We start from the raw sequence: 26113 nt of genomic DNA, 5'->3' as shown, positions 1-26113 counted from the left end.
GAAAATAGTGACATTGGCAAGTGCATTGCCAGACGTAATGAACATTCAACGTATAGCTTTCAAAAATAATAATTTACATTTAAGAAAGTTACCAAAAGAAAAATAGATTACAAATATTCTTTAATCATCTCGGCCTAAAATTTTAAGCCAAAATCATCGGAGGATAAAAGCTTGTTCTCGGTTAGGTTTTGACACACACCATTGCACATGGTCTAATATACTAAAATTGTTGAGTTTGATGGACCCAGAAGAAAGAATGGAGCAAATGGGTTTCTTGGAAGTGAAGGAAAAATGGAATGGAGCAAATGGATTCCTTGGAAGTGAAGGAAAAATGGAATGTTGGGAAGTGAGAGAAGGGGGAGAGTGCATGTTGAAGACGAAGGTTGCTGAGGGGGCACATTAACCTGAGGAGCCAGTTTGGAGGCAGAGCCAAATACATTGTATTACAATTTGAATGAAGTCGTAACGCCACGTGTGGCGGCGTTACCAGTACATCGAAAAAAATCTGGCATTGTTTTTAATGTTTAATTTAAACAGTTAAATGGCTCATGTAGATTGAAACCTAATTAATATTAGCGCATGACATTAACCCAAAGTCTCATTCATGGCATTAACCTAAACATAGAATATTCCACCAAAATAGAAGTTGAAACGACATGTGAGGAAAAACAGAAAATATTTGACATGCCCTGAAGCTCCTTAAGGAAGCTGTACAACAAAAAGAGAAAATATCACAAATCCCTATATTCTCAAGAAAATAAAAACAACACAAAAGCTAAAGCATCCATATAGCTAGATAGCGGTGGTCACTCGTCAACCAATTCCGCTGGTATCTCCATCATGTCGTGGTCAATCTCATCCTGAGCCATATCTGCAGCAACAGCACCCATAACTGCAGCCTGATGGGCCGGAAAATCCCAACAATCAACTGCTGTCAAATACCTATCTATGATATTCCACTGCAAACCTAAAATCTGATGTGTGGTCATGTATATCCCGTCAAGCCAATACTGGAATATGTGTGCAGGGAATTCAGCGAAATCCGGATAAACCTGAGCGACCATGTCGGCCTCCATTTCAAGCACATTTCCATATGTTCTAATATTCACAGTCCCTCTGCCAGACCATATGCCTCCCTCCAACACCCTAGAAAGATTGACAACCTTCCCATCCATATGCGGTAAGGCCAGCACGCTATCAGCGCTCTCGTAAAACTGCTACCATGTGAGAGCCATGGCATGCTCTGATGCCATCGCCTGAACTCCACCTTCTCCAAAATCGAGCAAATAGGTGCAAATAAAATGGTCCGGAACCAAAAAACCAGTATTAAGAAAAAGAGAGGTGTATGCTCCCCTGATGAGATGCTCGACCTCGTGCACACCACGGACTATGTCAAGATTCAGGGAGAACTGAAATCGAGGAATAAAGTTGAATGGGTTCTGCCATCCCAACATTATCCTATAGACTGAGAGTACTCGATCTATGGGCAAAACTCCTCCTCCAGCCCCTGGTCCACCTCCACCATCCCCATCACCAACTACTAGGATGATAGCTCCTCCATCCTCAACCTGATGAGATGGAGCTGGAACTGGAACTGGAACTAGAGCTAGGGCATTACCTACAACTGTGTCTAAAAGATAACCCCCTCCGCCCCCTCCAGCTCCAGGGTTGTCATAGTCATAAGGCGTATCCTGTACAACCAAATAAAGCATAATGGGAACCATCAGCAAAGTGTCAACTGGAAGAACACTAAAAGTATCAAACATAATGTGAGGAGTATATGTGAACATAAAATTGATGTAAACTGCAAGTGCATAGAACTAATAAAGTATGCGACACACCTCTGTTTGCCATTCTTCTGAAAGTTCCAACATTTGAGATTGAGCTGATCCTATGGAATGTATCTTCTCATTTTTCTTGATAAAATTTGACACATATCTGAGAGAAATGACAGGTTAGAAATATAAGAAAGGTAAGTATCAACAACTATTCAGAATCGAACAACTCAAGACATGAAATGGGAGGTTATACAGAATCGAACATCTGTAAAAATCAGCTATTGAAGTTTATTCAGTTAAGAATAAACTTTTGAGACAAGTTGTGAATATAGAATGTCAATTTACAGCGAAAAGAGTTGGAAAGAGGTTGGTAAAAATAGATCACCGAGAGCAATAGGTAAAAAAAATTTCCATCCAAGATTCAATAGTTGGTCCATTCTTAGCCTCAGTAAGGTCCATCTTGTTGTGATAGGATAGGAATGAAGGAGAACGGATTAGTTTTAGCTAATGTAATGAAGATACGTATTATCTGTCCAAAAGCTCCACATGTTTTACTTATTTCAGAAAGGTCAGAAACACGCATGTCCATTGTCCGGAATGGATATAATCCAACACCCCAAGTAAAGAACATCAGAGGAGAAGGCAGTTCGACGAATAAAAAGACAGAGAACAAGTGAAACAGTGGGCTCACAGCTTCTTCCTGTTAACGATTGTATCATTCAGAGCATTGATAGTGGTAACGGATGACTCGTCGAAACCTTTAGTTTTCCCTTTTTTTTCGAGCGCGTTGCAAAAGCGCTGCAAGTGAGTGCTGTTGATGGAATTCTTCACCGAGGCATTGCCAGAACCAGTTTTTCTTGGAAGATGATACCCTGAAAGTACCAAAGAAGATCAGAACTAAGAAAATAAACCTGTGCGTTCACAGAATCCAACAAATAAAGAAACACACACGCATTAACCAAGAAGCAAGAAAATCAAAAGCACAACAATCGCATTAACGAAGAAAATGAATGTAGACATCGAAATTTCGGTGAAACAAATATTCACCAATGCATTAAAGTTTTGACGTGTCAAGGCATACATGGCATACGCCACGTGTTGTACAAATTGTACACATGGCGTGTGACTCAACAAAATAGGAAGAAATACCCTTGAAGGATTAAACAAGTTTTTCTTCTCATTTTTGGGCAATGACAAGGCAAGCACATTTCAATCCATTGAGGATCAAAACAAGTTTTTCTTCTCATGTTGGGCAATGACAAGGCAAGCACACTTCAATCCATTACGGATCAAAGCAAGTTTTTCTCATTTGGGCAATGACAAAGCATACACATTTCAAGTTTAAAATGGTGTTAAGTGGGAAATTAGGCCATAAGTTACACCACTTCAAGTTTAAAATGGTATTAAGTGGGAAATTAGGCCATAAGTTACACCACTTCAATTTCAATATTGCATTAAGTGGGAAAATTAGGCAATGGTGCTTGGAAAGGAAAAAAAATATTTTTGTGGTGGTGATTCATTCTCAAAGCCTATAAATAGGTTTCTCCATCAAGGTATCAAGCATCAAGGAATTCACAAATACATTTCTCTACACACACCAACACCAATTCACAAATACATTTCTCTACTCCCAAAATGGAAGAGAATACTCCCCACACATCCAAAATCCTTGAAGCTTTGAAACTCTAAAGCTCTCAAGCATCCAACCCCAAATTCCCAAGAATCCCGAAGAATGGAGAAAGTACTCTTCATTCTTCGTCAAATCCTCCTTCAAGATCAAGCCCCGACGGCCCTTGAAGAAAGTGTTCATCATTCATCATCCGTTCATCCTAAGATCAAGCCCCAACGGCCCTTTGGATCAACAACCTCAACAAACCGAGACACCAAAACCTTGAAGCCTTAAAGTTCTAAAGTTCTCAAGAAAATCCCGAAAGATCAAGAAAGCACTCTTCGTTCTTCGTCAAATCCTCCTTCAAGATCAAGCCCCAACGGCCCTTGAAGAACTCCCACCATTATTCAAGATCAAGCCCCAACGGCCCTTGAAGAAAGCGTTCATCATTCATCATCCGTTCATCCTAAGCTCAAGCCCCAACGGCCCTTTGGATCAACAACCTCAACAAATCCACACATCCAATCGTTCTTCAAGATTAAGCCCAAAAGCCCTTGAAGATCCGCTCATCCATCAACCTTCAAGATCAAGCCCAAAAGCCCTTGAAGAAATCCACACAACCATTATTCAAGATCAAGCCCCGACGGCCCTTGAAGAAAGTGTTCATCCGTTCATCAACTGTTCATCCTTAGATCAAGCCCCCGACGACCCTTTGGATCAACAACTCATCCACAAACCTACACCCTACGAAGATAGAATCAGAGGACCAAATTTGAGAGAGATCGTAACCCCAAAATCATTAAACACAAAAATATTATTTTGTACACGTTATTCTTGTTTCTTATTTCGAGGAATTTTTCGTGTTCACAAATTTGGCACGCCCGGTGGGATCTCTCTACCTTTCATCTCTATCCTCAAATCATCAAAAAAACGCAAATGGCATCAAGAAAGGATCAAGCTGTTCCTGCAATCAAAGCAAAGAACAAGAACATCATCGCCGCAAGTGGTGATATTTCGGGCACCATAACCCGAAGTAAGGCAAGAGCTCTTTTTGTCGCGGCTTCCGCCCCTGCATTAACTCTGTCAAAGGAACAAGAGCACCTGAGGCACGAGCCTGTGATCACCCTAGCCTCGCTAAGGGCATCAAGAGGGGAAAGCCCGAGGAAATACTCAGAGTCCCTACTCTCCGACGCTGATTCGAGCGGCAATACAACCATGCAAGTCATGACCACTGGAGCAACTTCAATCGAGGAGCAGCTAGCTCAGATGAATGCAGCAATCGTAAAGCTCACACGGACTGTGGAAGAGAAGGACTTGCAAATTACCGCACTTGTCAACCAACTAGATGCGCTGCCCGACGTGAAAGTCGACCCAAATGTTGGCCTATTAAAGAAAGAAGTCGACGAAGAAGAGGAGCCACCAGCGGAGAAAGTTGAAGAGAAGCCGAAGCTAGACCAAGCAACGGCATTCATGGGATCTCTCTCTATCCAGCAGCTACAGGAGATGATCGCAAGCACTATCAAGACACAGTACGAAGGAAGCTTGCATGACTCCGTACTGTACTCAAAACCTTACTCCAAGAAGATTGATGCTTTGAAAATGCCAAGGGGTTATCAGCCCCCAAAGTTCGTGCAGTTCGATGGAAAAGGCAACCCGAAGCAACATGTCGCCCATTTCATTGAAACTTGCAACAATGCTGGGACAGAGGAAGACTACCTCGTCAAACAGTTCGTGCGTTCGCTGAAAAGTAACGCTTTTGACTGGTACACTGACCTCGAACCTGAGTCTATCAACAGTTGGGACCAGCTAGAAAGGGAATTCCTCAACCGTTTCTACAGCACTCGTCGTACTGTAAGCATGCTAGAGCTGACCAGTACGAAACAGTGGAGAGATGAACCTGTCGTCGACTACATAAATAGATGGCGCTCCTTAAGTCTGGATTGCAAAGATCGGCTTTCTGAAACCTCTGCCATTGAGATGTGCGTTCAAGGCATGCAGTGGGGACTACACTACATCCTTCAAGGCATCAAACCACGAACATTTGAGGAGTTAGCCACCCGCGCCCATGATATGGAGTTAAGCATCACCCGTCATGGGAAGAAAGAACAGATCGCCGACTACAAGAATGACAAAGTTTTGGGGCCAGAGGTGGATAAGGCTACGCGGAAACCCACCAAGGAAGCAATGACGGTCAACACAACTCCAGTCAAAATCCATACACGAAGCAAGGCGATTCAAACCGAAGCTTTTCGTGATCAAGAGATACGTAGACGCACTTTGAAGGAGCTTGAGGAGAAGACTTATCCATTCCCCGACTCTGACGTGGTTGCCATGTTGAAAGACTTGCTTGACAAAAAGGTGATCGACCTACCTGAGTGCAGACGGCCAGAAGATATGAACCGTACTGACAGTCCAAGGTACTGTAAATTCCACCGCTTCATTAGTCATCCGACGGAAAAGTGCTTTGTGCTAAAAGATCTCATCATGAAGTTGGCTCAGAAAGGGATCATCGAGCTAGATCTTAATGATGTGGTGAAGTCAAACTATACCACCGTCACTTCTTGCTCTTTGAACTCAAAATCTTCACCTCAACCGCTGGGGGCATGCTCCAAAACCATGTCAGTCAAGTCAAGTGAAGTTGAAGGATGGACTTATGTCACTCCAAAGAAAATGCACAAGAAACATACGTCTCCTCCACAAGTTCACCAATCGGAAAGGGGGCAAAGCAGTTATCGTCAACCTTCAAAGCTACATGAAAGTGTTGAGGATGATGAAGTTATGACACAAAGATCGTCCGTTGCCATCACGATGCGCGATTTCTTCCCCAAAGACTTCTTCAATCACTCAGTCAAGACTCCTTGCTATAAAGATTGCAAGGAATGCTTCTCTAAGATCATTTGACAAATTCACAACAAAAGCTCCTCGTTCGCACGAGCCTAAAAGGCCACAACCAAAGCTCCTCGTTCGCACGAGCCTAAAAGGTGACATCAAAAGCTCCTCGTTCGCACGAGCCTAAAAGGTGACAACAAAAGCTCCTCGTTCGCACGAGCCTAAAAGGTGACATCAAAAGCTCCTCGTTCGCACGAGCCTAAAAGGTGACAACAAAAGCTCCTCGTTCGCACGAGCCTAAAAGGCGCCAACCAAAGCTCCTCGTTCGCACGAGCCTAAAAGGTGACATCAAAAGCTCCTCGTTCGCACGAGCCTAAAAGGCGACAACAAAAGCTCCTCGTTCGCACGAGCCTAAAAGGTGACAACAAAAGTTCCTCGTTCGCACGAGCCTAAAAGGGGACAACCAAGCTCCTCGTTCGCACGAGCCTAAAAGTTGACATCAAAAGCTCCTCGTTCGCACGAGCCTAAAAGGCGACAACCAAAGCTCCTCGTTCGCACGAGCCTAAAAGGTGACATCAAAAGCTCCTCGTTCGCACGAGCCTAAAAGGTGACAACAAAAGCTCCTCGTTCGCACGAGCCTAAAAGGTGACATCAAAAGCTCCTCGTTCGCACGAGCCTAAAAGGTGACAACAAAAGCTCCTCGTTCGCACGAGCCTAAAAGGCGCCAACCAAAGCTCCTCGTTCGCACGAGCCTAAAAGGTGATATCAAAAGCTCCTCGTTCGCACGAGCCTAAAAGGTGACAACAAAAGCTCCTCGTTCGCACGAGCCTAAAAGGTGACATCAAAAGCTCCTCGTTCGCACGAGCCTAAAAGGTGACAACAAAAGCTCCTCGTTCGCACGAGCCTAAAAGGCGCCAACCAAAGCTCCTCGTTCGCACGAGCCTAAAAGGTGACATCAAAAGCTCCTCGTTCGCACGAGCCTAAAAGGTGACAACAAAAGCTCCTCGTTCGCACGAGCCTAAAAGGTGACAACCAAACGCTCCTTGCCTGCACGAGCTGAAACTGCAAAAGGCACCAAACACTCCTTGCCTGCACGAGCTGAAACTGCAAACGGCACCAAACGCTCCTTGCCGATCATCCAATCCTGGCTGATTGGAAAATCTCAGACGACTTGCCTGACGAGGAGGTGTTCTACATCGACATCTTCCCAACATGGACGATGTTCTTCGACGGATCTGCACGAGCAGACGGAGCGGGGGCATGAGTAGTATTCATGTCGCCACAAAGGCAAATACTACCTTACTCCTTCCAACTGAATGAGCTATGCTCCAACAATGTTGCTGAGTACCAAGCATTGATCATCGGGCTCCAAATGGCGATCAACATGGAAATCACAGCTCTTGAGGTATATGGCGATTCCAAGCTCATAATCAATCAACTCTTAACTGAATATGAGGTGAGGAAAGATGATCTCATCCCATACTTCCGGCTAGCGACCCAACTGCTACAAAAGTTCGAAGCTGTGGCACTGGAACATGTGCCAAGAAAGGAAAATCAAATGGCAGACGCTCTCGCCAATCTAGCCTCGAGTATGACACTAGGAAAAGATGAAGTTGCAGACGTGCCAGTTTTCCAAAGATAGGTGATTCCGCTCGTTAATGAAATGTCACTAGATGATACAAATGTCATCTCAGTACTTCCAGTCGATGCTGAAGAGTGGAGACAGCCGCTTTCTCGGCTTTTCAGAGCACGGGTGCCACTTTGTCAAAAGATCACGTGGAGGTCATCATCGCAGCTACACATCTTTAGCCGACAAGCGCAAAGTTCGGTGGCGCTTTCTCTGCTTTTCAGAAAACGCGTGCAGCTTTGTCAAAAGAGGCGCTCGTTCAGAAATCGAAGAGGCGTTATTCAGAAATCAAAGAGGCGTATTCAAAGATCGAAGAGTCGTCACTATTTCAAAAAGCCGGATTTGCGGGATCAAAACGTTTGTCGACAAGGGTAAAAGAACAGTACCACCACTTGCTATTGGGAAATCCCTATATATGTCGACCTTCATCTTTTATGGCAAGGCAGACCTGCAAACAAAAAAAAAAAAAATGCCCAACTCTTCCTCACCTCCGAGAGTACACTCCCAGCAAAGCATCTCAAAATGCTCAGTTTTCTTCCTCTCCGGGAATGCCCTTGCAAACAAATGACACCAAGGCAAAAGTATCTCATATCATCAAGGGCGAAAGCAAAGGTATCTCATATCATGCTTTTCCCCTATCTTTTCCTTTGCCCTTGTTCTCACCTGCCAAGACAAGGACAGAGAAAGCAATATGTCGGAACCTCCACTCAAACTTGCGCTGCCACCAAGAAGTGATGGTCCATTCAAATGCAAGGTTTGCATTCAACTCCTGCATCAGGAACAAATACTACAAGAGAAGATGCTAAACCTGCATAAGGAAATACCACTTCTGCAAAGGGGAGCAAGTAAGGCAAGTGAAAATGATACATTGAAACATGTGGAGACAAGCTACAACTGCATATGCTGAGCTATCCTCTAACCCTCTTCAATACGAATTGGAGAGATTGAACAAAGAAACAGAAAAAAGGAGTAAGCTCAGACCTTCGGAGGAGACCAAAAGAATCCTGCTGCCCAGTTCAAGAGTAGCACAAAGGAAAATCAACGATTGGAGGAAACCAGAAAATCTTCCAGTCGAACTCAAGATCGAGCCTCAATGGCCCTTGAAGAAATTTCCTGCTGCCCAGTTCAAGAGTAGCACAAAGGAAAATCAACGATTGGAGGAAACCAGAAAATCTTCCAGTCGAACTCAAGATCAAGCCTCAATGGCCCTTGAAGAAATTTCCAGCCCAGTTCAAGAGTAGCACAAAGGAAAATCAACGATTGGAGAAAACCAGAAAATCTTCCAGTCGAACTCAAGATCAAGCCTCAATGGCCCTTGAAGAAATCACAAGTCCGATTCAAAATCAAGTGTTCTCCACCCTTGAATCAAAATCAACTCCAGATAAAAGGAGTAAGTTTAGACCTTCGGGGGAGACCAAAAGAATCCTTCAGCCCAATTCAAGATCAAGCCTCGATGGCCCTTGAAGAAATCACAAGTCCGATTCAAAATCAAGTGTTCTCCACCCTTGAATCAAATTCAACTCCAGATAAAAGGAGTAAGTTCAGACCTTCGGGGGAGACCAAAAGAATCCTCCAGCCCAATTCAAGATCAAGCCTCGATGGCCCTTGAAGAAATCACAAGCCCGATTCAAAATCAAGTGTTCTCCACCCTTGAATCAAATTCAACTCCAGATAAAAGGAGTAAGTTCAGACCTTCGGGGGAGACCAAAAGAATCCTCCAGTCCAGTTCAAGACTAAGCTTGTGGAAAATCAACGATTGGAGGAAACCAGAAAGTCTTCCAGTCGAACTCAAGATCAAGCCTCAATGGCCCTTGAAGAAATTTCCAGCCCAGTTCAAGACTCAGCCTGTGGAAAATCAACGATTGGAGGAAACCAGAAAATCTTCCAGTCGAACTCAAGATCAAGCCTCAATGGCCCTTGAAGAAATTTCCAGCCCAATTCAAGATCAAGCCCCAACAGCCCTTGGGTTGACATCTACATTAAGGGACTTCAAAACGCATCTTCTACACGTGACAAGCACATGTCTACGACGCGCCTTGAAGTGGGGGCATTTGTAGACATCGAAATTTCGGTGAAACAAATATTCACCAATGCATTAAAGTTTTGACGTGTCAAGGCATACATGGCATACGCCACGTGTTGTACAAATTGTACACATGGCGTGTGACTCAACAAAATAGGAAGAAATACCCTTGAAGGATTAAACAAGTTTTTCTTCTCATTTTTGGGCAATGACAAGGCAAGCACATTTCAATCCATTGAGGATCAAAACAAGTTTTTCTTCTCATGTTGGGCAATGACAAGGCAAGCACACTTCAATCCATTACGGATCAAAGCAAGTTTTTCTCATTTGGGCAATGACAAAGCATACACATTTCAAGTTTAAAATGGTGTTAAGTGGGAAATTAGGCCATAAGTTACACCACTTCAAGTTTAAAATGGTATTAAGTGGGAAATTAGGCCATAAGTTACACCACTTCAATTTCAATATTGCATTAAGTGGGAAAATTAGGCAATGGTGCTTGGAAAGGAAAAAAAATATTTTTGTGGTGGTGATTCATTCTCAAAGCCTATAAATAGGTTTCTCCATCAAGGTATCAAGCATCAAGGAATTCACAAATACATTTCTCTACACACACCAACACCAATTCACAAATACATTTCTCTACTCCCAAAATGGAAGAGAATACTCCCCACACATCCAAAATCCTTGAAGCTTTGAAACTCTAAAGCTCTCAAGCATCCAACCCCAAATTCCCAAGAATCCCGAAGAATGGAGAAAGTACTCTTCATTCTTCGTCAAATCCTCCTTCAAGATCAAGCCCCGACGGCCCTTGAAGAAAGTGTTCATCATTCATCATCCGTTCATCCTAAGATCAAGCCCCAACGGCCCTTTGGATCAACAACCTCAACAAACCGAGACACCAAAACCTTGAAGCCTTAAAGTTCTAAAATTCTCAAGAAAATCCCGAAAGATCAAGAAAGCACTCTTCGTTCTTCGTCAAATCCTCCTTCAAGATCAAGCCCCAACGGCCCTTGAAGAACTCCCACCATTATTCAAGATCAAGCCCCAACGGCCCTTGAAGAAAGCGTTCATCATTCATCATCCGTTCATCCTAAGCTCAAGCCCCAACGGCCCTTTGGATCAACAACCTCAACAAATCCACACATCCAATCGTTCTTCAAGATTAAGCCCAAAAGCCCTTGAAGATCCGCTCATCCATCAACCTTCAAGATCAAGCCCAAAAGCCCTTGAAGAAATCCACACAACCATTATTCAAGATCAAGCCCCGACGGCCCTTGAAGAAAGTGTTCATCCGTTCATCAACTGTTCATCTTTAGATCAAGCCCCCGACGACCCTTTGGATCAACAACTCATCCACAAACCTACACCCTACGAAGATAGAATCAGAGGACCAAATTTGAGAGAGATCGTAACCCCAAAATCATTAAACACAAAAATATTATTTTGTACACGTTATTCTTGTTTCTTGTTTCAAGGAACTTTCGTGTTCACAATGAACCCATTAAAAAAAAAATCAAAAACTAGATTAAACATCTATTCATCAAGTAAACTCACGAAAATAATCCAAAGAAACATCACATTTACCAAAAGAATCTAATCAAAACTACAAGCACCCACAAGCAAGAAGATAAGAAGAGAGTTGAGGTTTGTGATGTTTTAGTTACCCTGGGCGTCACGGCAGAGATGAACTGCAACTTCTACTCCCGTCCGATGGTCTGCCGGAGGTGGAGGTGGAGGTAGTGGTGGCAGAGTCGGTGGAGGCGGCAGCGGCATTTGGGTTTTGGAGGTGGTGGAAGACGCCATTGTCTAGTCGGAGAGTCGGAGAGTTTTGTCCGAGGCTACTGCACTTGTTTGTGTTGTACGGAATGAAACTGGGGACGGACAAATCGTTATTTTTTGGTAGCTTTCATGAAAAGGATTTGGACTAAGTTTAGTTTAACAAAAAAAACCACCTTATAATATTATTTAATCATAAGGACAAAACTAATTAATATCAGACCCACAAACATGGGCTGAATTAAAAGCCCAAAACGGAATAAATTTTTTTTCCAACCCTTGCCCCTAACGGAAACTCCATTATGTTAGCCAATTATGTTAGAAATAGAGTTCCCTTTTCTGAAAAATAAACAAGTGGAGTCAAAAGGAGATCCGAAGGAAGACCATTGGAACTGGAATGCTGAGGTATCAGCGCAATGTGCCTCGCAGATTCAAGAGCTGTTTCAAAGAAGGTATTATTACTATTTCTTAAACTGACACGAATATTATCACTATTTCTTAAACTTAACACTAACTATTTCTTAAATTGACACATGTACTATCATTATTTCCATATTTCGTAAACTGAATACTGACTATTTCTTAAACTAAACATGGGTACTATCACTATTTCTTAAACTTAACACTAGTAATATCATTATTTCTTAAATTTAAGACTGACTATTTCTTAAACTGACATAGGTACTAACACTATTTCTTAACCTAACACAGGTACTATTACTATTTCTTAAACTAAATATTGACTATTTCTTGAACTGAACACGGGTATTATCACTATTTCTTAAATACTTTTTACCTTTTTTTGTTTTTGCTAAAAAAAATTATAATGAGAATCTCGACAAGAATTTAATTGAAGTTAAAACACATCCTTGAATATGATAAATGTAAACTTTCTCACATTATAGAAAATGACAATTATAAATGTATCAGCAACAAAATTAAGTAATTAATTATTTTCTCAACAATGTGAGTTTGAATGTGTATAGAAAGAAAAAACCAAAGCTATTGCGCACCGTAATGAATTGGTTACATTGTGTGCATAACACATAAGAATGTAAAATGTGAAAGTTAAATCAAATAATAAATTGTAAGTAGTAGATTACTCTAATGACTAAGACAATTTCTCTTAAACTCACTGAGTAGTTGGTTCAAACATTTCATTTCTTCTTTAGCGTAATTTGTTGTAAATTATAATGATGAAAATTTATAATTAATCAAGTTCTTTAACATGGTCGATCGATCTCCATTCGCTCTAAATGAAATGGGTTAAATCTCACTGTCTCAAATGGACATACATACGTAGGTACACACATAGCAGCAGTCAGTCCACACACACACAAAAACTACAAAAACAAATATTAATTCCTACCATAAACTCAATTTACAAATTTAGTTAGTAAGCTTCATGTAGAAACTCAGCAAGTGTAGGACTCAACAAGCTCGTCCATGGACCCCAACTGAGTCTCTGCATTCTTAAGCAGCAGAGTCAATGATTCCACATTAGAGTAATCTACTACTTGTGCAGCAGAGTCAATGATGATGATATATGTAATCACCATCATTATTAAGCATTGGTGATTTGGATAATAAAGGCAAATGTAATGGGCAATGTGGTATTGAAACGTATTGAGACACATTTGGCAACATCTTTCATTTCACTTTAGTGTAGAAAGACTGACTAGTCACCAAGGGCTCTCAGAGACTCCCGGAACTCTCCTTCTCTGCATGTTTTGTTGCAGAAGATAAAAGAAATTTAAAAAATATGGGGATCAATCGTTTTCTTCGATCCAATCTCAGAACCCAGGTATCAAATCTTAAATCCCAAACACCCATTTGGTTTTTTTTGGATTACATCTTCCTGTATGTATTTTCTGATTGACAAAGACAGAAGAACAACAGAATATTACAAGCAACTGCATCATATCGAATTGAAACTCTGTTTGAACTTCTTCTGACTTCTTAATGTCATCCCAAAAACCATAATTGCACTCTTTATCTGAGGATCGGTAAGAGATTTGAACGAACATCCCGTATCTTAGCTAGGGGGTCAAAAAGAGAGCAGTTATTAGTAATTAACAAGAATTGAAGAATTGAAAATTATTTCCGGTCTCTTTGTTTCTTCGCCGGGACCTTCTTGCCGAGAATCAAACCTACGACGTCTCATTTACCAGTGAAGAGGAACACCACTAGCTTTCACAATCTAATTCTAGTCCACTCTTTAAAATTCAATGTGATTCTATAACAAATGAATTCCCGAAATTAATCCATCAACCAACCCACATCTAGATTTCAAATTTAAGCATTTTTTACGGGAATAAAGGGAGTTATTGATGAGGAATTCCCAAGTGCATGAAAATGCTGACGCTCAAAATCCCTATTTAGACACAGAAGAAAGTTTATTATATTTACGCCGTCCGACGCAGAGTCCTCAAAATATAAGTCAAGTACATGCATTAAAGTCTCCAACCATGGAATGGAATGCCATAAACTTCAATATAGTTCCAGTATTGTTGATCCCCTCCCATTTCTGGATATCAAAGTTTGATGACTAAGCACCTTGCATGTACGATGACCCTGCCCTTAGCTGCGAATTACCGCTCCAGGGAGTGCCTTGTCAGGGGCGAAATTCCTGGCATTGTTAAGGGGCAAGGGAGGTTAGTTGCCATTTCCCTTGTGCACTAGCTTTCTTTATTTTTTGCACCACTTCAGCAGAACAAGATTTTGCTATATTTAATTGTATTTCTTCATATGTGGTTTCAAGATTTTCCTTAAGAAGCGCATATGCGAATTCCCAGTTCCGGGAGCTGGGGAACTGAGGGAGAAGCGTCCAGATTTTGTACCGGTAAGAATGCCGCCACGTCAAACATGTTTTACTTCCTTGCTGTGCATTCATTCAACGGATATACTACGCGTATACAATATGTTCCAAATTGAACTTTCATGTAGGTCACTGTGGAGAAAGATGCAAGGAGTAATGGCATTCCTGGCATTAGTATGAAGAAGTTAATTTCCAATTCCCTTTTCCTTTAATTACTTTGTTCTGTTTTTCATTTATGCATTTTGGTATGCATTCCCACATCCAACAGAAAAGAGATAAGAAGTGCGAAGATTTATATACATAGAAATCCCCACATACTTGCTACTTTTGTATTGTCGTGCAATTTAAGATTACATGCAGGCCATAGCCATAGGCACACAGATAGGACTTGGTCATGTGTGTTGTTCACTTGTTCGTTTAGATGTATGCATGAATGTATGTACGTGTCGAAGGCTTCCTGCCAAGCAATTATTGTATGCCATATCAGTGTGTAAGATTTGCACACAGAAAGCAAAACTCATACAACTCCAAAGTGAAGGTTCATTTGTCTGCACCTCTCTTCTCACATCATTTTGGTTGGACCATCTTGGTTTAATTTCCGACTGCAGATATCATGTCCATGGTGAGATGCCAGTTGGGGAATTTGTTTTTTTTATTCGGCAGCAGATCGTGCTCCCCCTATCCAAGCCTCTGTTTGTCTTCTTCAAAAACACTGAACCTCCTGCTGGTGAGCCACAAACCCATTTTTATTTTAGGCATAACAGTATCGCCTTGTCGCAGAGTTAAAGTTGTGGTGGTGATGTTTGTAATGATTCTAACAAATGTAAATGTTACAGATGCCTTGATGTCAGAAGTGGATGGGGAAAATAAGGAAAAAGATGGGTTTCTTCACATGTCCTACAATGGAGAAGCGAATGCCTCTAGATCCATCAATCACGAGCAAGAATGGATGGACAAGGCACTCCCTGGAGCGGTAATTCGCAGCTAAGGGCAGGGTCATCGTACATGCAAGGTGCTTAGTCATCAAACTTTGATATCCAGAAATGGGAGGGGATCAACAATACTGGAACTATATTGAAGTTTATGGCACTCCATTCCATGGTTGGAGACTTTAATGCATGTACTTGACTTATATTTTGAGGACTCTGCGTCGGACGGCGTAAATATAATAAACTTTCTTCTGTGTCTAAATAGGGATTTTGAGCGTCTGCATTTTCATGTACTTGGGAATTCCTCATCAATAACTCCCTTTATTCCCGTAAAAAATGCTTAAATTTGAAATCTAGATGTGGGTTGGTTGATGGATTAATTTCGGGAATTCATTTGTTATAGAATCACATTGAATTTTAAAGAGTGGACTTGAATTAGATTGTGAAAGCTAGTGGTGTTCCTCTTCACTGGTAAATGAGACGTCTTAGGTTTGATTCTCGATAAGAAGGTCCCGGCGCAGAAACAAAGAGACCGGAAATAATTTTCAATTCTTCAATTCTTGTTAATTACTAGTAACTGCTCTCTTTTTGACCCCTTAGCTAAGATACGGGATGTTCGTTCAAATCTCTTACCGATCCTCAGATAAAGAGTGCAATTTTGGTTTTTGGGATGACATTAAGAAGTCAGAAGAAGTTCAAACAGAGTTTCAATTCGATATGATGCAGTTGCTTGTAATATTCTGTTGTTCTTCTGCCTTTGTCAATCAGAAAATACATACAGGAAGATGTAATCCAAAAAAAACCAAATGGGTGTTTGGGATTTAAGATTTGATACCTGGGTTCTGAGATTGGATCGAAGAAAACGATCGATCCCCATATTTTTTAAATTTCTTTTATCTTCTGCAACAAAACATGCAGAGAAGGAGAGTTCCGGGAGTCTCTGAGAGCCCTTGGTGACTAGTCAGTCTTTCTACACTAAAGTGAAATGAAAGATGTTGCCAAATGTGTCTCAATACGTTTCAATACCACATTGCCCATTACATTTGCCTTTATTATCCAAATCACCAATGCTTAATAATGATGGTGATTACATATATCATCATCATTGACTCTGCTGCACAAGTAGTAGATTACTCTAATGTGGAATCATTGACTCTGCTGCTTAAGAATGCAGAGACTCAATTGGGGTCCATGGACGAGCTTGTTGAGTCCTACACTTGCTGAGTTTCTACATGAAGCTTACTAACTAAATTTGTAAATTGAGTTTATGGTAGGAATTAATATTTGTTTTTGTAGTTTTTGTGTTTGTGTGGACTGACTGCTGCTATGTGTGTACCTACGTATGTATGTCCATTTGAGACAGTGAGATTTAACCCATTTCATTTAGAGCGAATGGAGATCGATCGACCATGTTAAAGAACTTGATTAATTATAAATTTTCATCATTATAATTTACAACAAATTACGCTAAAGAAGAAATAAAATGTTTGAACCAACTACTCAGTGAGTTTAAGAGAAATTGTCTTAGTCATTAGAGTAATCTACTACTTACAATTTATTATTTGATTTAACTTTCACATTTTACATTCTTATGTGTTATGCACACAATGTAACCAATTCATTACGGTGCGCAATAGCTTTGGTTTTTTCTTTCTATACACATTCAAACTCACATTGTTGAGAAAATAATTAATTACTTAATTTTGTTGCTGATACACTTATATTGTCATTTTCTATAATGTGAGAAAGTTTACATTTATCATATTCAACGATGTGTTTTAACTTCAATTAAATTCTTGTCGAGATTCTCATTATAATTTTTTTTAGCAAAAACAAAAAAAGGTAAAAGTATTTAAGAAATAGTGATAATACCCGTGTTCAGTTCAAGAAATAGTCAATATTTAGTTTAAGAAATAGTAATAGTACCCGTGTTAAGTTAAGAAATAGTGTTAGTACCTATGTCAGTTTAAGAAATAGTCAGTCTTAAATTTAAGAAATAATGATATTACTAGTGTTAAGTTTAAGAAATAGTGATAGTACCCATGTTTAGTTTAAGAAATAGTCAGTATTCAGTTTACGAAATATGGAAATAGTGATAGTACATGTGTCAGTTTAAGAAATAGTCAGTGTTAAGTTTAAGAAATAGTGATAATATTCGTGTCAGGTTAAGAAATAGTGATAATACCTTCTTTGAAACAGCTCTTGAATCTGCGAGGCACATTACGCTGATACCTCAGCATTCCAGTTCCAATGGTCTTCCTTCGGATCTCCTTTTGACTCCACTTGTTTATTTTTCAGAAAAGGGAACTCTATTTCTAACATAATTGGCTAACATAATGGAGTTTCCGTTAGGGGCAAGGGTTGGAAAAAAAATTTATTTCGTTTTGGGCTTTTAATTCAGCCCATGTTTGTGGGTCTAATATTAATTAGTTTTGTCCTTATGATTAAATAATATTATAAGGTGGTTTTTTTGTTAAACTAAACTTAGTCCAAATCTTTTCATTAAAGCTACCAAAAAATAACGATTTGTCTGTCCCCAGTTTCATTCCGTACAACACAAACAAGCGCAGTAGCCTCGGACAAAACTCTCCGACTCTCCGACTAGACAATGGCGTCTTCCACCACCTCCAAAACCCAAATGCCGCTGCCGCCTCCACCGACTCTGCCACCACTACCTCCACCTCCACCTTCGGCAGACCATCGGACGGGAGTAGAAGTTGCAGTTCGTCTCTGCCGTGACGCCCAGGGTAACTAAAACGTCACAAACCTCAACTCTCTTCTTATCTTCTTGCTTGTGGGTGCTTGTAGTTTTGATTAGATTCTTTTGGTAAATGTGATGTTTCTTTAGATTATTTTCGTGAGTTTACTTGATGAATAGCTGTTTAATCAAGTTTTTTATTTTTTATTTTTTAATGGGTTCATTTTCTTCGTTAATGCGATTGTTGTGCTTTTGATTTTCTTGCTTCTTGGTTAATGCGTGTGTGTGTTTCTTTATTTGTTGGATTCTGTGAACGCACAGGTTTATTTTCTTAGTTCTGATCTTCTTTGGTACTTTCAGGGTATCATCTTCCAAGAAAAACTGGTTCTGGCAATGCCTCGGTGAAGAATTCCATCATCAGCACTCACTTGCAACGCTTTTGCAACGCGCTCGAAAAAAAAGGGAAACCTAAAGGTTTCGACGAGTCATCCATTACCACTATCAATGCTCTGAATGATACAATCGTTAACAGGAAGAAGCTGTGAGCCCACTGTTTCACCTTCTCCTCTGATGTTCTTTACTTGGGGTGTTGGATTATATCCATTCCGGACAATGGACATGCGTGTTTCTGACCTTTCTGAAATAAGTAAAACATGTGGAGCTTTTGGACAGATAATACGTATCTTCATTACATTAGCTAAAACTAATCCGTTCTCCTTCATTCCTATCCTATCACAACAAGATGGACCTTACTGAGGCTAAGAATGGACCAACTATTGAATCTTGGATGAAAATTTTTTTACCTATTGCTCTCGGTGATCTATTTTTACCAACCTCTTTCCAACTTTTTTCGCTGTAAATTGACATTCTATATTCACAACTTGTCTCAAAAGTTTATTCTTAACTGAATAAACTTCAATAGCTGATTTTTACAGATGTTCGATTCTGTATAACCTCCCATTTCATGTCTTTAGTTGTTCGATTCTGAATAGTTGTTGATACTTACCTTTCTTATATTTCTAACCTGTCATTTCTCTCAGATATGTGTCAAATTTTATCAAGAAAAATGAGAAGATACATTCCATAGGATCAGCTCAATCTCAAATGTTGGAACTTTCAGAAGAATGGCAAACAGAGGTGTGTCGCATACTTTATTAGTTCTATGCACTTGCAGTTTACATCAATTTTATGTTCACATATACTCCTCACATTATGTTTGATACTTTTAGTGTTCTTCCAGTTGACACTTTGCTGATGGTTCCCATTATGTTTTATTTGGTTGTACAGGATACGCCTTATGACTATGACAACCCTGGAGCTGGAGGGGGCGAAGGGGATTATCTTTTAGACACAGTTGTAGGTAATGCCCTAGCTCTAGTTCCAGTTCCAGTTCCAGCTCCACCTCATCAGGTTGAGGATGGAGGAGCTATCATCCCAGTAGTTGGTGATGGGGATGGTGGAGGTGGACCAGGGGCTAGAGGAGGAGTTTTGCCCATAGATCGAGTACTCTCAGTCTATGGGATAATGTTGGGATGGCAGAACCCATTCAACTTTATTCCTCGATTTCAGTTCTCCCTGAATCTTGACATAGTCCGTGGTGTGCACGAGGTCGAGCATTTCATCAGGGGAGCATACACCTCTCTTTTTCTTAATGCTGGTTTTTTGGTTCCGGACCGTTTTATTTGCACCTATTTGCTCGATTTTGGAGAAGGTGGAGTTCAGGCGATGGCATCAGAGCATGCCATGGCTCTCACATGGCAGAAGTTTTACAAGAGCGCTCATTGCGTGCTGGCCTTATCGCATATGGATGGGAAGGTTGTCAATCTTTCTAGGGTGTTGGAGGGAGGCATATGGGCTGGCAGAGGGACTGTGAATATTAGAACATATGGAAATGTGCTTGAAATGGAGGCCGACATGGTCGTTCAGGTTTATCCGGGTTTCGCTGAATTCCCTGCACACATATTCCAGTATTGGCTTGACGGGATATACATGACCACACATCAGATTTTAGGTTTGCAGTGGAATATCATAGATAGGTATTCGACATCAGTTGATTGTTGGGATTTTCCGGCCCATCAGGCTGCAATTATGGGTGATGTTGCTGCAGATATGGCTCAGGATGAGATTGGCCACGACATGATGGAGATACTACGCGTATACAATATGTTCCAAATTGAACTTTCATGTAGGTCACTGTGGAGAAAGATGCAAGGAGTAATGGCATTCCTGGCATTAGTATGAAGAAGTTAGCAGTCCTGGCATTAGTATGAAGAAGTTAGTTTCCAATTCCTTTTTCCTTTAATTAATTTGTTCTGTTTTTCATTTATGCCTTTTGGTATGCATTCCCACATCCAACAGAAAAGCGAGAAGATTTATATACACAGAAAGCCCCACATACCTGCTACTTTTGTATTATCGTGCAATTTAAGATTACATGCAGGCCATAGCCATAGGCACACAGATAGGATCTGGTCATGTGTGTTGTTCACTTGTTCGTTTAGATGTATGCATGAATGTATGTACGTGTCGAAGGCTTCCTGCCAAGCAATTATTGTATGTCATATCAGTGTAAGATTTGCACACAGAAAGCAAAACTCATACAACTCCAAAGTGAAGGTTCATTTGTCTGCACCTCTCTTCTCACATCATTTTGGTTGGACCATCTTGGTTTAATTTCCGACTGCAGATATCATGTCCATGGTGAGATGCCAGTTGGGGAATTTGTTTTTTTTATTCGGCAGCACATCGTGCTCCCCCTGTCCAAGCCTCTGTTTGTCTTCTTCAAAAACACTGAACCTCCTGCTGGTGAGCCACAAACCCATTTTTATTTTAGGCATAACTGTATCGCCTTTTCGCAGAGTTAAAGTTGTGGTGGTGATGGTTGTAATGATTCTAACAAATGTAAATGTTACAGATGCCTTGATGTCAGAAGTGGATGGGGAAAATAAGGATGAAGATGGGTTTCTTCACATGTCCTACAGTGGAGAAGCGAATGCCTCTGGATCCATCAATCACGAGCAAGAATGGATGGACAAGGCACTCCCTGGAGCGGTAATTCGCAGCTAAGGGCAGCGTCATCGTACGTGCAAGGTGCTTAGTCATCAAACTTTGATATCCAGAAATGGGAGGGGATCAACAATACTGGAACCATATTGAAGTTTATGGCATTCCGTTCCATGGTTGGAGACCTTCACTTTGGAGTTGTATGAGTTTTGCTTTATGTGTGCAAATCTTACACACTGATATGACATACAATAATTGCTTGGCAGGAAGCCTTCGACACGTACATACATTCATGCATACATCTAAACGAACAAGTGAACAACACACATGACCAGGTCCTATCTGTGTGCCTATGGCTATGGCCTGCATGTAATCTTAAATTGCACGATAATACAAAAGTAGCAGGTATGTGGGGCTTTCTGTGTATATATATATTCGCTCTTCTTCTATCTTTTCTGTTGGATGTGGGAATGCATACCAAAAGGCATAAATGAAAAACAGAACAAATTAATTAAAGGAAAAGGGAATTGGAAACTAACTTCTTCATACTAATGCCAGGAATGCCATTACTCCTTGCATCTTTCTCCACAGTGACCTACATGAAAGTTCAATATGGAACATATTGTATACGCGTAGTATATCCGCTGAACGAATGCACAGCAAGGAAGTAAAACATGTTTGACGTGGCGGCATTCTTACCGGTACAAAATCTGGACGCTTCTCCCTCAGTTCCCCAGCTCCTGGAATTGGGAACTCGCATATGCGCTTCTTAAGGAAAATCCTGAAACCGCATATGAAGAAATACAATTAAATATAGCAAAATCTTGTTCTGCTGAAGTGGTGCAAAAAATAAAGAAAGCTAGTGCACAAGGGAAATGGCAACTAACCTCCCTTGCCCCTTAACAATGCCAGGAATTTCGCCCCTGTCAATCTTAGCCTTCAACATAGCCATCCCAGAAGCCACAGCAGCTTGCTCTCTTTGAGCCTTCTCCCGGGTCACACGCAAGGAGGGAGGCTCAAATTAGAACAAAGTGTACGCATCGACTAAAAGCATAAATTAGGACTATGATTGAAAGGATTTCTTACAAATCCGGGCATACTCCAAGGCTCTAAATAATAAATGCTCTTTGAATATGTAAATCCTTTGAACGCCCGAGCAGCCTCCAGAACCTCAGCGTTGCGTGCCTCCGCTTGCTCCATCAAAGAACGAGCAGCGGTTAAAAACTCAGTTGTTACCTCAGAAATTGAACAATCAGAAAAGAAATTATCTCCTCTCCAAGACTAAAAGCATAAGAATATCAAGCCAGTGCCTGTGAGAGTTTGCAGTAAAAAAACGTTTAAACTACAGGGACCAACCATCTTTTATCCTAGAGAAGGAAGATATCTACACACCAAAAACCCTCACACTACGTTTGGATGATGAAATTGCAAAACAATACGGAAATTAGATTCCCATCATTTAAAACTCCGACAATTACAAATCCCATCGTTAGGAGATATGCGTGTGGAATTTGAAAATAAAATACATTAGAAATTCTATTGATGAGATGTTTTGAATGAAATATGACATAAAAATTGCTCTAAGTTAGCACTCACATTGTCCAGCAAAAAGATTTTAACCAAATAAAAGCAGATGTGTATCCCGTCAGAGGTCCCATTTCACTATTGTAATATCACCGAACAGAGAAAGAACAGATTAACAAGTTGTAAAAATTTGAATTGTAATGTGAACCAAATAGACCAACATCTAACATAACAAGGAGTCGCCAAGAACCGAGATAGAAACCCATTTACTAGAGGATAGGAAACCAAATTCAGAAATAACTGCAAATCTCTCTTCCTTGTAATTCCAAAAATTACAAGTGTTACTGCAAAATATTAACAAAGCAACTTGCAATTCCAAAAATTACCACAAAATTAAAAAATAAAAAAAATAATCCCAACCCGGAAAAGTAGAAGGTCTGCAAGTCCTGGAAAATCTTCCTTCCATGGCTACGCCTGTTGTCTGCGAAAATTCAAACCCACCAAACAAACATGAGAACAACAACATGATTATAAGTAAGCAATGTATATATGGCAAGAATTTAAAAGATTTAAAGGTCCACAAAGATAAAACATCAAAAACGAAAAGGAGGGATCGATTAGGGTTTTGGTTAATTGAAAAAAAATCCCAATTCAATTTTTGGGAAAATCATGTTCAATCAAACGTCTGAATATACACATGCGAATATAAAATTTCAGGATTTGATATCACCTGTTACTTTTGACTGAGTTTGATTTTCCAGCGCTGACTCCTTTTAGTCGTTTTCCTTCGGCCCCGCTCCCTATTTATATCTCAGCCTCTATTTTTCTTAATTTTATTTTACACTATCATACGGGTATGAGAAAATTTTATTTATTTATTTATTTATTTATTTATTTATTTATGAACGGCATTTTTACAGTACAGACAGGAGAGAGAGAGAGAGACAGACCTCGGGACTGCGAACGGGTAGGCGCAGACCTCCGGGCACTGCTTGCCGGAGTTTCCGAGCCAGGCGTATGGCAGAGTGTAGCCCACCATGGAGGGGAACGTGAAGTAATGGAAACCACAAACGGCTCGACAATAGTCCTGAACGGTGACCTCCTCGGAAGTGAGGATTAGGTAGACGCCGTGTTTGTGATCGACGGGGAAGGGGGCGGATCGGACGGCGGAGGCGATGACCTGCTGGACTGAGAGGCGGGTGAGGTGATTCCCCTGGGAGTACTTCATGTCGGAGTACTGGCCGGCGACGACGACGGAGCGTGAGACGTTGGCGCCGGTCTGGTCGGTGTACAGGGAGACAGTTCGCCACCACTCGGCGACGGAGGGGGAGGAGGAGGCGGAGGGAGCGGCCGAAATGGAGTGAATGAAGTCGGTAATGAGGAGCTTCTGGGGCGCGGCCCACTTGCCGTACCAGATGAGGTAGATGTTGATGGGGGAGGAGGAGAGGACGGGGCCCATGTGGTAGCGGAGGTCGACGAGGTTGGAGGAGCCCTCGAATTTCTTATTGGAGGAGAGGGTGCGGGGAGGGAGCTTGGGGTTGAAGAGCTCGTGAGTGTTTAGGGTTTGGACGGAGGGAGTGGCGGCGGCATTGGCGAAGACGGTGGTGGTGGTGAGGAGGAGGAGGCGGAGGAGGAGGGAGGTGAAATTGGTGAGCGGCATTGTTGGGGTGCGGGGGATGGAGAATTGGAGAGGGGAAGGGAGGAGAGGGGTTATATAAAGTTGAGAGTGAGAATGGAGTGGGGATTGGGCTGGAGACAACTGCAACCTCTGTGGGCACAGAAGAGAGAGAGAGAGAGAGAGAGAGAGAGCGATATTTACTGTCTGTGAGTGAGAGTGGGTGTGTCACTGTCTGTCTGTCTCTCTCTCTCCCTCTTGTCTGTACTGGAAAACCGAAATCGGCATTTTTATTTTTGAAACTATAAGTTCAATTTAGTTTATGAATAGTTAATTCATAAAAGAGAGGTTCTACAATAATACATAATACAATATGCTGATTTAAGTGTAATGGATTTGAGTTGCTTCGGGAACTTAAGTGTGAGAGATTCAGGACTATGAAAGGATGTCAACGGTTCAAAAAAGAGAAATAAATTATTAAATCGTTAATGTCCAAAAGTGATCTTTAGGTCAATAATTTTGAATTTCTTGTCAGATATTCAATAGAGCAGGACCATGTAGGGTCGATCGTAGACGCAAAATAATGACTTCGGGCCTTATTCACTTTGGGCCAGATAATTAAGAAAAATAAGCCTAAATGATGCTTAGCCGTAGACACCCCAACCTAGTTGGGTGCGGGCAAGAAGCAAAACGGGCCAAAAAAATGATTTGGGTCGTGAAGTTCATGACAGCCCAACAAAGAATTGATGGTTGTTGTCCAGAAAAAGAGTGGTTGCAGCAAAGCTGCAGATTGGGCTCGGGTCATGGCTGCAATGGCAGCGGCCCGAGTGGGATTGAGACCCAACAAGCATCCAGTTGCAGTCTACAGCTGAACACAGGCCAACAGATGGGAGCGGGCCATTCAAATGATAAAGCCTAGCAAGCTTTTGCTGGCTTCTAGTGTGGGCTGAGGGCTGCAGGCCTAGTGCACAGAAAATCTGCTTAGGCCGAATATTTGGTGGTCTGGCACACTTGCAGCAGAGCCCATGGGGTTGCTGTGGTCTAGAGGAAGCAGGCCTGAGCTGCTGGCTCGGGTTGGTGGCTTGGCGATGGTGCGGCCACAAAACATATATATTGAGAAATATATGAAACATATACAATATATATATTGGAAGGTAAATATAAATGTAGGGGATTCATACATCATAAGGAATGTTTTCATGCTTCATGATTCCTTTATTTTAAGCGTACTTGATTGGCAAAAAACAATAGAAGCCTTTGAATTTTGTAGAAGATCATTATTTGAAAAGCAGGAATTGCATCTCCAATGCGTTATATCATGTTCAACACAGAAAATTAAATTGAATCAATAGCATGTAAATCAATTCAATAAAATAATAAATTAATCATAAAAAGAATGATTAAAACGTAATACTCCCCTGATTGAAGATCGAACTCTATTTAGCGCAGAGTCAAGAGCGTGCTAATAACGTGTTGTTGACATAATTTACTGAACAATTATGGAGGCCAGAGAGGGGGCGCAGCACAGAGAGAAGAGAGATGTGTAATTGTGAGGTGTGTTATATTCCACCCCATTGTGTCTTTATTTATAGTCGTAGGGAAGATTAACTTCTTACCTTAGTAGGATTAGAACTCTAATAGGATAATATCTAATCTAAGGGGGATGTATTCAATTGGGAATTTGAGAGATTTTAATGGATTTATAAATCCATGAATTTTTTTATAGAATTTAACTGATTTGTAGAGATTCCATGTAAAATTTTGATTCAATTCCCTTCAAATTTCATGGGGAGATGTGAGATTTGTAGATGCTTAAAATACACTACAAAATCTCTCTAATTCCCTCTAATTCCTCAACTTTTCCAAATTCTTTAAATTCAA

The 26113-nt window shown here is 41.0% G+C and overlaps 2 protein-coding genes across 4 annotated transcripts; both read right to left on the bottom strand.

Annotated features, from left to right (window-relative positions):
* Positions 1-1217: 1217 nt before the first annotated feature.
* On the bottom strand, positions 1218-23515 carry LOC103942305. Of its 3 annotated transcripts, XR_007254177.1 has the most exons (7): positions 22180-23515; positions 21981-22078; positions 21793-21874; positions 21633-21688; positions 20723-20892; positions 20489-20627; positions 19216-20316 (listed from the first exon to the last, which is right to left on the bottom strand). XR_007254177.1 is itself a non-coding variant. In XM_048573426.1 (6 exons), the coding sequence occupies exons 3-6, from the start codon at positions 21851-21853 to the stop codon at positions 1218-1220; spliced, it is 813 nt and encodes a 270-aa protein (XP_048429383.1). In that variant the 5' UTR covers positions 21854-21874; positions 21981-22078; positions 22180-23515. The 3 variants fall into 3 exon arrangements, 1 of the variants encoding a protein (XP_048429383.1); XM_048573426.1 differs by lacking the exons at positions 19216-20316; positions 20489-20627; positions 20723-20892; positions 21633-21688 and adding exons at positions 1218-1691; positions 1842-1938; positions 2470-2650; XR_007254176.1 differs by having other exon boundaries at positions 20489-20892.
* Positions 22913-24434, bottom strand: LOC103942308 (protein EXORDIUM-like 5). Its single transcript, XM_018646260.2, has 2 exons — positions 23568-24434; positions 22913-23098 (listed from the first exon to the last, which is right to left on the bottom strand). The coding sequence occupies exons 1-2, from the start codon at positions 24275-24277 to the stop codon at positions 23086-23088; spliced, it is 723 nt and encodes a 240-aa protein (XP_018501776.2). The 5' UTR covers positions 24278-24434; the 3' UTR covers positions 22913-23085.
* Positions 24435-26113: the final 1679 nt, after the last annotated feature.

This window comes from the organism of the source record quoted next, unplaced genomic scaffold (genome assembly GCF_019419815.1).
Source record: "Pyrus x bretschneideri cultivar Hongxiangsu unplaced genomic scaffold, Pyrus_bretschneideri_v1 Contig68, whole genome shotgun sequence".
In the NCBI taxonomy this organism is placed as follows: Eukaryota; Viridiplantae; Streptophyta; class Magnoliopsida; order Rosales; family Rosaceae; genus Pyrus; species Pyrus x bretschneideri.
This window is presented reverse-complemented; position numbering and strand designations above follow the sequence as displayed.

What these genes read in the sequence shown, in the direction of transcription:
- LOC103942305 (XM_048573426.1), bottom strand. Translation starts at nt 21,853, where the DNA reads ATGCGAGTTCCCAATTCCAGGAGCTGGGGAACTGAGGGAGAAGCGTCC. An exon ending in AGCGTCCAGATTTTGTACCG is followed by an intron (nt 2,651 to 21,792) that starts GTAAGAATGCCG and finishes TGGTACTTTCAG; the next exon opens with GGTATCATCTTCCAAGAAAA. An exon ending in CAGAAGAATGGCAAACAGAG is followed by an intron (nt 1,692 to 1,841) that starts GTGTGTCGCATA and finishes TTGGTTGTACAG; the next exon opens with GATACGCCTTATGACTATGA.
- LOC103942308 (XM_018646260.2), bottom strand. Translation starts at nt 24,277, where the DNA reads ATGCCGCTCACCAATTTCACCTCCCTCCTCCTCCGCCTCCTCCTCCTC.